Raw genomic sequence first — 13833 nt, forward strand, 5'->3', positions numbered from 1 at the left:
CGGACCTTGACCAGACTACATTTTGCACCAGATTTCAGATTATGCTACATTATGCTGCTCACGAAGAATGAAGCGGAGAGGACAAATAATTGAGCAATATATAGTTTTGTAATTTATTCATTGATTTAAACTTTGTAATAAGTTCCACTTTGATCAGTGCAAGTGGAAAATGTTGTGATCCAATCTGGCCGAGCTGATTAGACCAGTTGCTCCAGATCAGACAGTCACACTGTCAACGTGGCGATGTGTAAGTGAAGGATCAGCTCGGCAGGTCAACGGGCCTAGAGCACACGAGAAAAAGGAATGGCGCATGTTATGATGGCATAATCCCAATACGCAAGCAAATAACGCACCCATAAATATGCGTTTACCGCGCTTCACACCAACCCATGCACAAAAAAGCTCCCACGGTGTAGGGCAGGATTCAGGCTGCAAATCTCGCTTTTGCTGCCTAAATGCTGACATCTTAGTGAAGACTTTAACCGCTGGGTCGTCGCAATTGTAGTCATCTGTTCATTGACGTCGAGAAGTGAAGACGTTCCTTGATTTACGTTTAAAACTGACGTGTAGTCATCGCTTAGGCAGCACATCATGGCTTTTCTCAATCTCGGTTAAATAGACTTTGATCCTTCAATTTGCCAACATTGAACATATTGTGGATCGCATTTAAAATTGACGCCAATTAGTCCGTGCGGAGATTATCACAGTAAGCGGAACAGAATTCCACCATGTCGCGAGTTTTGGTTGGAGTTAAGCGTGTAATCGACTATGCTGTAAAGGTAGGCAAAGTTCTGAAACTTTATGTTCCTTTGGCACACGCCATGGGGAGATAACATGAATCCTCAACCAAGACAACCAGCGGCTCCGGGAGATGATCACTGATAAGGCCGATTCACCTCCCTCAGGGCTGCATTGCATTGCCAGTTACACAACATGGTCTCCCGAAGCAAATACCGTTGAATGGCAACAATCCGAAATGTAAGGTTCGGTTTGTGGCCCTATTTTAATGCACGTTAATTGTTTGTTTCACAGATTCGCGTCAAACCGGACAAGTCCGGAGTGGTGACTGAGGGTGTGAAACACTCGATGAATCCTTTCGATGAAATTGCGGTAGAAGAAGCGGTAAAATTGAAGGAGAAAAAGATTGCGTCCGAGGTAGTAGCTGTCTCCGTGGGTCCTGCTCAATCGCAGGAAGTACTCCGCACAGCGCTCGCTATGGGTGCTGATCGTGGCATTCACGTCGAAGTGGCAGGCAAGGAGTTTGATCTATTGCAACCGATTCATGTGTCAAAAATATTGGCTAAGCTGGCACAGGACGAGAAAGCGGATTTGGTGGTACTTGGCAAGCAGGCCATCGATGATGATTGCAATCAAACCGCGCAGATGACTGCGGCCGTTTTGGACTGGCCGCAAGCCACCTTCGCCTCGAAGGTCGACAAGGACGGTGATACGTTGACGGTTGTGCGCGAGGTTGATGGAGGATTGGAGACCATTAAAGCCAAAATGCCGGCAGTGGTTAGTGCTGATCTGCGCCTTAACACACCCCGCTATGCGACCCTGCCCAATATTATGAAAGCGAAGAAAAAGCCGATCAAAAAAGTGGCACCCAAAGATTTGGGTGTAGACACAACGCCTCGTATCGAAATTGTATCCGTTGAAGATCCACCCGTCCGACAGGCGGGATCCGTATTGCCCGATGTGGATACCCTGCTGGGCAAACTACGTGACGGCGGTCACATCAAATAAGGGTCTTCACATGCAAAAGGGTAATTCGCACATTGAAATCACACCGGGGTAGAAGAGAAGATAGGAGATTGTTAGCTTGTCGATAAGATCAAGAATAAAGCTCATATTACTGCAACGTTAGTCCATTGTTGCCCATAAAACCATATGTGCATGTAGAATGCTTCACGTTGTTATGTCCGACATTTCTTTCAGTAGCCAATCACGTCCACACAGCGGGAATGTTAAGTTAGGGTATATGTTTCTAGAATATCATCTCATATAAAATAAAACTGTTCATAATAAATACAAACGCACGAGCGCCGTTCCCGGGATTGTGCGGCTTCGAAACGTAACGCGTCTCAACACATCTTTGCCACTTTTTCGAAACTTGGCCAAGGAAATCAGGGAACGGAAGATAAAAGACATTGCACATTACGACCTAATAATGAAGATCAGACCTTATTGCATCGGTTAAAAGTTACTGCCAGCCACGGAAGTTAAGCTACAGGGTTACACGTTAAGAGTATTTGATCTTGTGTTACAATGATTGAACAGCTTTTTGGATTACTAAGGAGATCAGGGTCCGTGTTCTGCTAACACAATGCACACAATAACTATGCAAGAAGCCGATTAGTGTTATATCATGGCTAGACGAACTGATCGGCACACTAGCGATATTGGGGACTGGCAATTGGCCATTTTAGTTTTGCTCGGAAAGAATTTGCCCATAATGGAACTGCTGTTCCTGCAACGGAACGCTGGAATTGTTCAAATGCTCCTCCTCTTCCTCATCCTCCTCGTCGTCCTCATTTTCATTCTCTTCGTCTTCATCATCGTTATCATTATGTTCATCATCCCCCTCTTCGTCATCATCGTAATCTTCATCATCTTCAAGCGTTCCATCCTCATCCTCTTCCTCCTCTTCCTCATCCTCGTCACCGGATCGTCGCTGGCTTAGATCTCTGCCATTACGATTATTGCAAATACTGTTGACCGGCGTCAGATTATGGTGCTTACGTCCATCTGCTGCTATATTATGCTGCTCAACCACATCGCATTCTCCGTCTCGGTCACTGTCGTCGGACGCGTCCACACTCATATACTTACCATCGATGTCCTCTTCGTCTTGCACATCTCTTTGGTGTACCTGTTTCATGTGATTGTGATAGCGACCGCGTATCGCGAACCCTTTTCCACATTGGCCACATTCGAACTTTTTCTTGCGCCGTTTGCGCCCACGTCCCACATCGACAGCTACAGGTGGATCAGGGCGCAATTCCGGTGGCAGATGCAGTATTTCATGTGTTCGTAACGATGATCTTTGCGAAAAACATTTACCACATGTCGGGCAGGGGTAGGGCTTTTCGCCAGAATGCACCCGCTGGTGAATGCGCAGATTGGTAGCGGTTGTGAACGTTTTGCTACATTCCTGACACGGATGAGGTTTAACATCCGCGTGGCTCAACATGTGCTGTCGCAGTCTCGTTTCCTGTGCGTACGATTTATTGCACTTGGTACATGCGTACGGTCGGTCGGTACAGTGTATATTCCGACGATGCGTATTCAACATGGCCTGCGTGTTGAACGACTTGGTACACTCCTCGCAAGGGAACGGACGTTCGGTGTTGTGCGAAAGAGCGTGAGTTTTCAGTGAAGACTTTTGCGTAAATCGTTTCCCACATTCCTCGCACCCAAACGGTTTCTCCTCCAGGTGCGTATGTTTGTGGTTGTTTAAATTCGACAGCGTTGCGTACGACTTCGGGCAACGATCACACTGAAAAGGCCGTACGTCCGTGTGGGCTGAGATGTAGTGCGTCTTGAGTGTCTGTGACTGAGCAAAGCTTTTGTCACATTTGTCGCACTTGTACGGCTTCAATCCCTGGTGGATACGCATATGCACCGTGAGGTTGCTCACGTTACTGAATGCTTTCAGACATACCTGGCAGGGGTACGGCTTTTCCTGACTGTGCACTCGTTCGTGCATTTTTTTGCTAGAATGTTGGCTAAACCGTTTGTCGCAGTAACTGCAAGCGTACGGTTTCTCCTGCGTGTGCGTACGTAAATGTACTTTATAGTTTCCGGCACTTGTATATTGTTGGTTGCAAATTTCGCACACAAACGGTTTTACGTTGAAATGCAATCGTTTGTGCGTGTTTAAGCTGGACGCCTGCGTGAAGCTTTTGAAACAAATGTCGCACGCATACGGTTTTTCTCCCGTATGTGTGCGAGTGTGCACCTTCAGATAGATCGCTTTAGAGAATCGTTTTTGGCATACGAGACATACATAGTTCTTCGTTTGCACCGCTGTACCATTGTTTCTTTTCTTGCGCTTTCTAGACTTTTTAGGCGCTTCTTCATTTTCGCCGGATACATCGTGTGCTTGTTGTTGTTGTTGTTGCTGTTGCTGTTCATCTTGTAGTAATGGTTGGTTTTGTTGCTGGTCCTGCTGTTGATCTTGTGCTTGTGGATTTTGCTCTTGCGGTGGTACCGTGTGATGATCCTCACACTGTAATTGTTTTGTTAATTCTGCATTGTCTTCTATTTTTGCCAACGGTTCGTCTAGTTGTAGCGGTTCTAACACGTCGGTCATCAGTGTTTTGTCTGGAAAGATTCGGTCTCCTTCGGCAACATCATCATCGCCCATCCCCTGCAGTAGACTTCCTTCGGGTAGATTTTGCATTATCGGTGCGTCCATGTATGCACTGTACAAAACTGCAGTCTCTTCTGTCGTTCGGTCGATGTGGTCTTCCAGTCGCAAACTGGCGCCCGTTTCGGATGAGCTTCCGCCGGTACTGCTAGTACTGCTACAGCTAGAGCTAGAGTCGTCCGTATCGTCGCTGCAACAGTCATCGTCATCGTCATCGTCCTCGTCGTCTTCACTAGAATCCTCGGAGCTCTCATCCTCATCGGCGATGCTACTTTTTCCATCGGAACTGTCCTCGTCAGAAGATTCCTGTGTATCGCCCATTGTTATACGATACACCGTTGCTGCTTCGCCGCTAAGGTTCAGTGTCATGCCATTTTGGCTGCCGTTCGTCTTGTCCGACACCTGTCCCGTAAACATTAATTCTTTACTTTCATCGTCCATCAGATATGGATGTTGTTCTAACGACCGGCTTTGAGAGTTTGAGAGCGATGCCGGCTGGTCGGTATTCGGGAATTGAAACAAAGACTCCGCTTCTCCGTTGTGAAGTTTGTTGTGTTCGATGAAGGTTTGGCGCGACACCGGAAAACCTCCGTTGGATTTCTTGAGATCCTTCATAACTTTATTGTACTTGCGAATGCATTTCCTACAAATAGGTTCGACTCGTCCATCGAGCGGTGTTATCTGAAATACATAAGAACGTCCTATGAACCACTCACCATTTTCACGCGTTTGGCGCAATGTTTACCCTTACCTTAACCGAAAACACTGTTTCTAGCAGCCAAACATTGGAATCATCGCACTGGATGAAGTCCATATTTTTGTGCAGCAGCTGGCACAGTTTGCAGAAATGCACCATTTTTGAGCCGTAGTACGCCTAGGTCTCGCAGAAGACCACCAATTATCGGGGCACAATTTACACAGTTCAAAAATCGATAAACCACCTCGATATCTGTGTCTAACAAATACACACTGGTTACCCCATTTGTAGCACGAATTATTGCATTTTGTTACTCGACAAACACGACAGGTGTAATTTAAGAGAAATTACAAGCACACAGGAAACACACGCACAATTTTTGTTTTATCTTTCTGTATATTTTTTTGTTTATTTCGGCTGTCAATATGGCCAAGGTACATGAAAGCATGGTGAGCATTTTGACAGTGTGAAAAGGTCGTGTTTTGGTGTTGATGTATGCAATGTAATCCCACTGTGAACTCCACCTCGGATTGTATACAATATCGAAGAAATTGAGAAAACGCGTTGTGAATGTGCGTATGTAGAATTCGCGGAAAAGTGCACTTTTACCGATTTTTGTGCACGGGCAAGCTGATAAGATATTGATTAGAACTAGAAGTTGAGATGCTGAACGAACTGCGAGTTGTAAATTTCTGGAGCCAATCTCGTTTGGATAAGATCTCGTGGACATATCTTGCAACTAGTAGGGAGTTTATTATTTCTATTGTTTCGAAAATCTGCTAACTGCGTCCACTTGTCCTTGTTATTGGTGTATACACTAGTCAGATGTTTGCCAACTAAACATTATAAGATTACTGTAACACCTGAAAGTATATGGATAAGGTGTTTGTTTGATTACTGGGGTCACAATGCTTATTAATCTACCCAGTTAGAGCGTCATGCAACAGAACCACGGCGTACACGCAAACTGCTGATTGTATTTCTCACTTCTGGAAGAATTTGAAAAAAAATAACAACTTCTGCCTTCACAACATTCCATTACTTGATCATTCCGCTGCAGACCTCTCCGAGAGTTGCCTGTCTCAGCTTGCTAGTTGACGTCAGAATAGTGATGCACTTCGTCCACTTCTTTTATAACAGATGTTTGAATGACTTATTGCTGGAGATGAGACAAATGACAAAAAAAAATTACATTGAGATGTTATCCAGTTAATTACTCAAGGGAGGGTGCGGACCGATACCGTACATTGATGCATACCTATTTGGTTACCGAAAGTTTTAATCCGCGTATAAGAGACACACTGGCTCCTAGTCCGATGGTGTATAAGTAGCGGCGCCGATCTTTACACGACAGGATCGAAATTAAATCTCATCCGAACCGTCCGTAGCAAGGACGAGTAATCTGCTAGTATTTCCCCTATGCTTGGGTGATCCAATTCCCTGACGACGGCGCTAGACCATGAGCGGTTTGTAGGATTCTTGCTGCAGCAGGCCAAGACCACTAAGACTGAGATCACGTTGATCTCTAGTCTGAAGCAGGGCTACTTCGACACACTATCCGCTACCTTCCGCCGCCGATGGACACATCAGTTCATCCCGGTTAACGCAGCGTGGCAGTCGTGGACTTCCATTTGACGCAGGTACGAGCCGGACACGAATTTTTCCGCGAGTATCTGCACGTTCTGAGGTTCTCGGCGACCCCGGACTATCCTCCTTGCCCTGGTATCCCGGAATCGGTTGAGCTCGCCTTGTAGGAATACCACAGTTTAGCGGAAGCACGCTTGCGGGTTTTCGATGAGGATGTCTGCGATCCTGTCATTCCAGACAACCTGTTGTTGTACCTGTTGAAGGGACCGACAGAGTGGGTCAGAGTCACCGAGATGGCGCACACTGTCTCGTGGGAGCTGTAGGAGGCGTGGAGCGTGTTGAACTTCGGGAAGCCCGCCGCATTGACGGAGCATTAGCAAGATTTTGCTGCACGGTACCAGCTACGGAATGCTGCCCGACGATGGGCAAACGTTTAACACCGGGAGGAGAGTCGGCTGAGCAAGCCACCCTCCCCGCCACCATCCAGTTGTTCCGGGAGAGTCGCCGGGAAAAAAAGAAATAAAGAAAAATAAACATAGTTGGATGTTGGATGGTGGATCAGTGGATCAGTAACAGTGTAGATGCAGTGCAGTGCACGACAAAAGTCAGTACCATTACTTTCCACCCCAACCGTTCCTTTTCATGCGAAAGTGACTGTTAAGCTTCACTCAGCAACATTTGTAATTTGTAATTAGTTTAATGATCAAAGGACTGCATAGCCCATTCGATAGAGTTTGCCCTTAATGGTAGTCTCGAATGCATCGCAAACTACATTGAACTTCCAGCATATGAGTAGAAACGGGTCAGAGTCAATTTAATCACGGAGACTCACATGGTCATTTATGATCCTCACCTCGAAAAATTTGAGTTAGCAGACCCTAGACCTTAGAGCGAAGCATAGGGTCAGACCGACTGGCTGAATTGAAACGCGGCTGGAATCTTCGGAGCAAAAGAGAATGGTTGCAAAATGTGTACGTGAATATTGATGGGCAATGCAGGCTGCTCAAATTTACATCGCTTCAGCTCGCGGGAGAGTGTGCCAAAGCATTTGCACTAAGAGTTAAACAGATCAAGGGAATTTGGACTAAGAGTGACGTGATCTGCAGAATAGTGACTCCTGGTAATTTCGCATTGCAATCTACAAAACTGTTAGTTTGTAGTATCGTTGATTTAGTATGTTGATGAACAGCAAAAGCACGAGATTGCTGCATTGTGGCACGCCGCAGAACCTATCTGCACTGATTAACAAAAAAAAACACACAGACAGATACCTTTTATTTATTTTTTAGTATCTTGGGTTACATTATGTCATATGTTGCCCTATTTTTGGTGCTAATCAATGTATAAATGTATTTGGGGTCGCAGGTCTTTACACGATAGAATTCACACAAGTTCCAACTTTGCTTACTGTGAAGGATGGAGTGCATCACTCATGGGAGCTTTGCTGTTCCCGGGTGCATAAATCAACAAGATGACCATCGAATGTCACTTGTGTGTGTGACACATTAGTCGGTAATACAGAGGCTCCTAACACGAGGGGCAAACCTCCTTCTGAGCTGTTTCCTTTTAAACGCGGTCAACAGGATTTCGTTAGTTTTGTGTAGATCAGTTTCTTCAGAATTTTAAATGACCGGAATGTCGAATGACAGACAGCACCCTAGTGTGTCTCTCAACATCCATGATGTTGTCGGTGTTGACTTTTTTGAACCAAGGTAGGTGAAATTTTAGACGACTTCGAAAATGCGCCCTCCTGTTTGTAAGTCACTCCTGCGTAAGTTAGGATTTTTAATCAGGTGGTGTCACCATCAACTTGGTTTTAGCCTCGTTAATCTAACCGCCGACAGCTTATTTCTTTTATTCAGCATCCGCTACGTTAGAAGAGGCGTAAACCAATGATGGCTATGTCATCAGCGTATGCCAGGATCTGGATTGTAGCTGTAGAAGCTGGATAGAAGCTATTACTTATAGACAGTGGCGGGTTTAACGGTAAGCAAACTAAGCAATTGCGGGGGGCCTCGAGCTGACGAGGGCCCCGAGCTGACGGAGGCCCCGAGCTGAGACAGGCCGAGAGTTGAGGATTTACCTTTTTCAGGGAGTGGGTTAAGCAAAAATTGGAGTAAACAAGCTACGGGTATGCAGGTAAAATCCAAGATAATTTTATAAGACTAAGTCTACTGATCTACTGTTCTAAGAATGCCCCGATCTTGGGCTAGACCATTCTTCGACAGGAGGCGAAAACAGCAAATGTGTGCACAATTGTTCGAGCGCATTGCAGGTGATGCAGTGCAGCTGATGAATTAGAACATTACTTACATTTCATGAAAGATAAGGACGCAATTCAAAGTTCAGAACTGAACATTCAGGAAATGCATAAAATAACAAGACAAATGTCACGCACTTTCCTAAACATTGCGATATTATTGAACATTTTCTTAACCATCCCAATGGCAAATGCCTTAGCGGAATGATCGTTCTCCACTTTAAAACGTGTTAAATCATATTTGAGGAATACACTAGGAGCAGAAAAGCTAAACAATTTAGCACTTTTGTATGTAGATTTATTAAATCAACTAGATACAGAGAAAATTATTCAGGAATTCGCCATTAGCAAAGTCAGGCGCAAAAAATTTAGCTCATAGTTATAGAAAAGTATAATATTTGAAACATAATTAAATACAGTTGCAAATGAACTCCAAAAAGGATAGAATCAAATTTTATTATTTACCTTTAAACGCAAATTTAAACTTTTAAAAAACAAAATCAATAAGTTTAACCAAAATGTAATATTTGAATTAAATTAAAGAAAAAAATAAACTACAGATATTTTCCATCTTTTTCAAATAAAACGTAAAATTTATTTAATAAGAAAAGCATTTTTATTAGGGGCCCTAAAACTATTGTTGCTCAGGACCTCCGCACTCCTAAATACGTCACTGCTTATAGAAGTTTTCCATTTACCATCAACTGGGATGTGACGTTCGTATGACAATGACAATGTCGTACTTGTCTGGTAAGTTTGACCGGGATTTGAAAAGAGCTCATTACAGAGTGTAGTAGTTGCTCCACCATCGTCTCCAAGATCTGACGCATGGTGAAGATCTGGTCAGTGGTTGATTTTCGGTTATGGAATCCCCTCTGATAGTTTCCAACTACCTTTTCAACGTATGGTATAAGAGAGAATATTTTGTAGAGAGGTATTCATCGCCATAATACCCCTGTAATTACTGCAATCCCGCATATTTCCCTTTTTGTATATGGGGTAGATGATACCAAAATGCCGATCACAAGGCATCGTTGTATTCACTATCCCATACCTCAGTAAAAACTCGATAAATTCCGTTATCTATTGATGCACCTCCATTTTCGATTACTTCGGCTACTATTTCGTCAATGCTACTATATAACCAGTGCTCAATATGTCGGCCTATAGGGTAAGATGAAAGTGTGGTACTCAACCCGGCTTCAACTACCAATTTGGTAGAGTTGGTAACTTCTTGTTTGAACAGCAGTGACAGAGGACAACAAGTTGACATACCTGAAGGCGGTTTTGAACAACGTTTGTCATGAAATGCTGTTGTACAAATCAAGAAGAAGAGCAGCATCAAGACATCAGCATGACGATGGCGAAGTGCCCTCACCATCCTTGAACGAAATCAACAGTGCCGTCAAACAGTTGAAATGTAACCAGTCAGCTGGCAGCGATGAGATGGTGGTCGAACTGTTCAGGATGGGACTGGAGAGGCTTGCCGACGGGAACTAGGATTCGGGAACAAGAAGAACTACCGGTACTACTACTACAACTAGTATAGAAAAAGGGCGACAGGTTGGACTAACTGTTTCACCCGATTTTCACCCGATCTCTTCAATTCCTAAGCTTTGCGGACATCTGCGGTAACATCATTGGACATCTGCGGTGGTATGCGAGGCGTTCTCGAGGCGGTATGCCGACTGTAACTCGAGGTCGATAGGATTAGATTGAGGATCACTGCGACGTGGTCAAAGTAGTTGTTTGCCGGAGGCTCTCGTGATCGTGACCGGGCTCGGAGGCAGAGTATCAGTTAACGACGACAATCTAGAGGTGGTAGAGGAGTTCTGCTACCTTGGTACGATCGTAATATCGCACATTGATATGTCAGATTATTATTTACGGATACGAGACATGGACTATGCTGGCGTAGGACGCCAATACAATCGCTATTTTCGAACGGCGGGTGCTAAGGACTATCTTTGGCGGTGTGTGCGAGTAGGGCGTGCGTAGAAGAAGACTGAACCACGTGCTCGCTGTGCTGTTTGGTGCAGCTGATATCCTGACGGTAGTCAAAATCGGAAGGATACGATGTTCCATTGCTAGTACAGAGTCCTCGTTGCGTGAGGAGATCAAGATCATTCGTACCGATTATTCGATTATTGGAGGGTTGTACCGGGCATTTTTCTGAACAAGTACGATCATATTGACAAAATGAACTAGTGTTCATTTTCAGTGCTGAATATGTCGCAACATTTTACGCATTATCGTTAACAACAGCAAGTCCCTCTAGTCAGTACTTCATATTAACGGATAGTCGTTTAGTATATCGCTAATATGGGTTCCTTTGGATTGTGGAATTCCCGGTAACGAGTAGACAGAATTACTGGCCAAAACAGGCGTCTGAGAAGGCGTTTTTTACGACCGACCCATCTCTTACCAAGAGTTCCTACGCACTCCAGAGCAACTTTTCCTGTCTCGATGGTAGAGCATGTGGGTGGCAGATGAACTCGGGCGGTTTCTTTGTTCGATCTCTCTGCAAGTGTCCCTGCGGCCTTGGAGGCCTTGGTGGGCTCCCTGTAGATCGTGCATTCATTCGGATGATGTCCCGACTCATGTCGAATAATTTCGCATTGGAAGCACATACATATACAGCGTATCAATCTGGCAGAGACAAAAGTGTGTGGTTGTGGAGTCGGATTACCCCGTAAATTAAGGGTAATTTAACGGTTTTTAACGAAATTTGGCTCACTGGTTAGCTCCATCTATAATGCTCCTGATTTTGTATTGTTATACTAGCAGTAATGCTATAAGGCAGCTGCTAAACTATTATTACATACTTCCAATTACAATATGTATATCAATACATTTATGTGTATACAGAAACACTTAAAATTTCCTTCCGATTATTTCTGAAGTACATTGCTTACATTTTGGACGAAACTACACAACTAATAAACAACGAGTGAGTTTGGCGGCATTCCGTTAGAACCAGCCGACTTTTTGACAAATGCCGGTCTCCGTTTGTGTTACAGAATACATTTGTTTGGCATTGGCTGTTCTTTTGCATGTGTTACTCCTATTGCAGTCTCCCTCACTTCTAGGACTGTCCACTCTTGCGATATTCATTATTCTGCTCTGTGATCGCGGCCTCTTGCGAAGCAGTTAGTAACGTTCGGCGGGTTAGACCTTCCCCCTTATCGACACTTATCTTGGTACGCCACCACGTTGCGTTACCTTGCTGGATTTACTGGTGCGGCTGATCGAACTGGTGATTTTGATGCTCCTTATATAGTAGCGGATCTATCGAGAGAAATAGGCGAGAAATCTATCGGGGACCCTAAGTATTGATTTTATTGCAAAATTAGCTTATATATTTGTGACCTCGGGCATCCTCCCGGCGGCTACTTATTCCACTTACGAGGTGTTGCGGCTGTTCTGCAGCGATCGAATGCTCATTAAACACGGGTAGCGTTGAAAGTCTTTTCCGCATTGCTGCGAGTACTGTGTTGTACTCGGCGTCGCCGAATCGGATCTCAGGAACTTTTTCCCTTTTCGGAGCATTCGCGATTGTTGCAACCTCAGGGAGTTTCACCTGGAGGGGAGGGGGATTCACCTCATCCTGGCTTTCTTTGAACGTATTGTAACAATTTTGACTCGGGGGCAAGATAAATAAAATTTTTAAAATAAAAAGATCCTAAGAGCTAACAGCCTTAAACGCATTTTGGTGCCAGTCTTTACACGACAGGACCGGCCCAAATCCTATCCGGGCTAATCCCCTGAACGCAGCACTGACTATCCAGCTAAGGGTGAATATAGTGAAAGAAAGCCAGAAATGGCAGACCTCGATCTCTTGAGGTTGTTGTGCCGATAAAGAGGATAAGAGATGAAAGCAGAATTTGATTTTGCATTGCAATGTTTTTTTATTTGCTGGGCTCCATTGCGTTTTGTAGATAACCAAAACCAGAGACTTGCCGCTATGTCCCCTATCCTTGGTTTGAGATCATAGTGTCGACTGATGTCTGGCGCGTATTAGAGCGTATTCCCGCCACCAACTGCTGGTGGTGGAGCTCGTCGGAAAGTTAACACATGTGCAAAAGAAATGAGGCTCATTACTTTTAAAACTGCTCTTTTTAAAACCTACCTCTTGAGTTTGTCATGTAAAAATATTAAAACAAGAAGATAAAATAGAGCAAGCACTACGCAAACTAAGCAGTAAATTGCATTGAAGCAAATTCTTGTCAATTATAGCCCGCCCAGATCTCAGTAGAATCCAACGACTGTGGTACTGGAGTTGAGAAATTTAGCAAAACTATGTCATGCTCCATGATCTCTATAAATCATATTGCCTTCGCAAGGTCAATGCTTACTCTGGCTTATCTTTCTTATCCTACGACTTGACTAACATCTAGCTGCTGCTAGATGCTAAACTAAGCTGGCACTCACAATTCATGCTGCAGTCGCTGCAGGAAGGCATCAAAGATCTGTATATTAATCGGACAAAAGTTGCAGTTTTTACAACGGCTTCACAACATATATTACAATACACATATATATATAACAGTAACATAAACCATGATTGAAAATCAAATCTAATTACAACAATAATTAATCTCCGACAGTTTTTATTCAGCTAGAACTCGCGAGAGATAAAGGATATGCGATATAATGAAATAAAACTTGCTTATGGTTTGAATTTTACTAAAATATATTTTATTTTCAAAGGGGTTTGATTATCTTAAAATGTATCTTTGTATTCGATAGGAATTTTCTTAAACTAGGCGTCGTCTAGTGGTTTCACATAAGTGTGTTTTTGTATGTTTAACATTATCCATGTAACCAGTGCAAAAACTGAATATGAACATTTTAATAAATTTAAAATTTTCAGTTTGTACATTAACAAATGCATTGCTACACTGCTGCTAAAAATGA

At 43.9% G+C, this 13833-nt stretch overlaps 2 protein-coding genes across 3 annotated transcripts; one reads left to right on the plus strand and one right to left on the minus strand.

Annotated features, from left to right (window-relative positions):
• Positions 1 to 567: 567 nt before the first annotated feature.
• Positions 568 to 2055, plus strand: LOC128309888 (electron transfer flavoprotein subunit beta). The gene is made up of 2 exons (XM_053046383.1): positions 568 to 779; positions 1033 to 2055. Exons 1-2 carry the CDS (start codon positions 729 to 731, stop codon positions 1744 to 1746), a joined length of 765 nt encoding a protein of 254 aa, XP_052902343.1. The 5' UTR covers positions 568 to 728; the 3' UTR covers positions 1747 to 2055.
• LOC128309887 (zinc finger and SCAN domain-containing protein 2-like) lies at positions 1972 to 5417 on the minus strand. Of its 2 annotated transcripts, XM_053046382.1 has the most exons (3): positions 5124 to 5417; positions 3854 to 5053; positions 1972 to 3769 (listed from the first exon to the last, which is right to left on the minus strand). In XM_053046382.1, the coding sequence occupies exons 1-3, from the start codon at positions 5226 to 5228 to the stop codon at positions 2426 to 2428; spliced, it is 2649 nt and encodes an 882-aa protein (XP_052902342.1). In that variant the 5' UTR covers positions 5229 to 5417; the 3' UTR covers positions 1972 to 2425. The 2 variants fall into 2 exon arrangements, with proteins under 2 accessions (XP_052902342.1, XP_052902341.1); XM_053046381.1 differs by having other exon boundaries at positions 1972 to 5053.
• Positions 5418 to 13833: the final 8416 nt, after the last annotated feature.

This window comes from Anopheles moucheti, chromosome 2, assembly GCF_943734755.1.
Source record: "Anopheles moucheti chromosome 2, idAnoMoucSN_F20_07, whole genome shotgun sequence".
In the NCBI taxonomy this organism is placed as follows: domain Eukaryota; kingdom Metazoa; phylum Arthropoda; class Insecta; order Diptera; family Culicidae; genus Anopheles; species Anopheles moucheti.

Excerpts from the sequence above, each read along its gene's own strand:
- LOC128309888 (XM_053046383.1), top strand. The coding sequence starts at position 729 with ATGTCGCGAGTTTTGGTTGGAGTTAAGCGTGTAATCGACTATGCTGTA. Across the intron at positions 780-1,032 it reads TAATCGACTATGCTGTAAAG|ATTCGCGTCAAACCGGACAA; the intron begins GTAGGCAAAGTT and ends TTTGTTTCACAG.
- LOC128309887 (XM_053046381.1), bottom strand. The coding sequence starts at position 5,228 with ATGGTGCATTTCTGCAAACTGTGCCAGCTGCTGCACAAAAATATGGAC. Across the intron at positions 5,054-5,123 it reads AAACAGTGTTTTCGGTTAAG|ATAACACCGCTCGATGGACG; the intron begins GTAAGGGTAAAC and ends TATGTATTTCAG.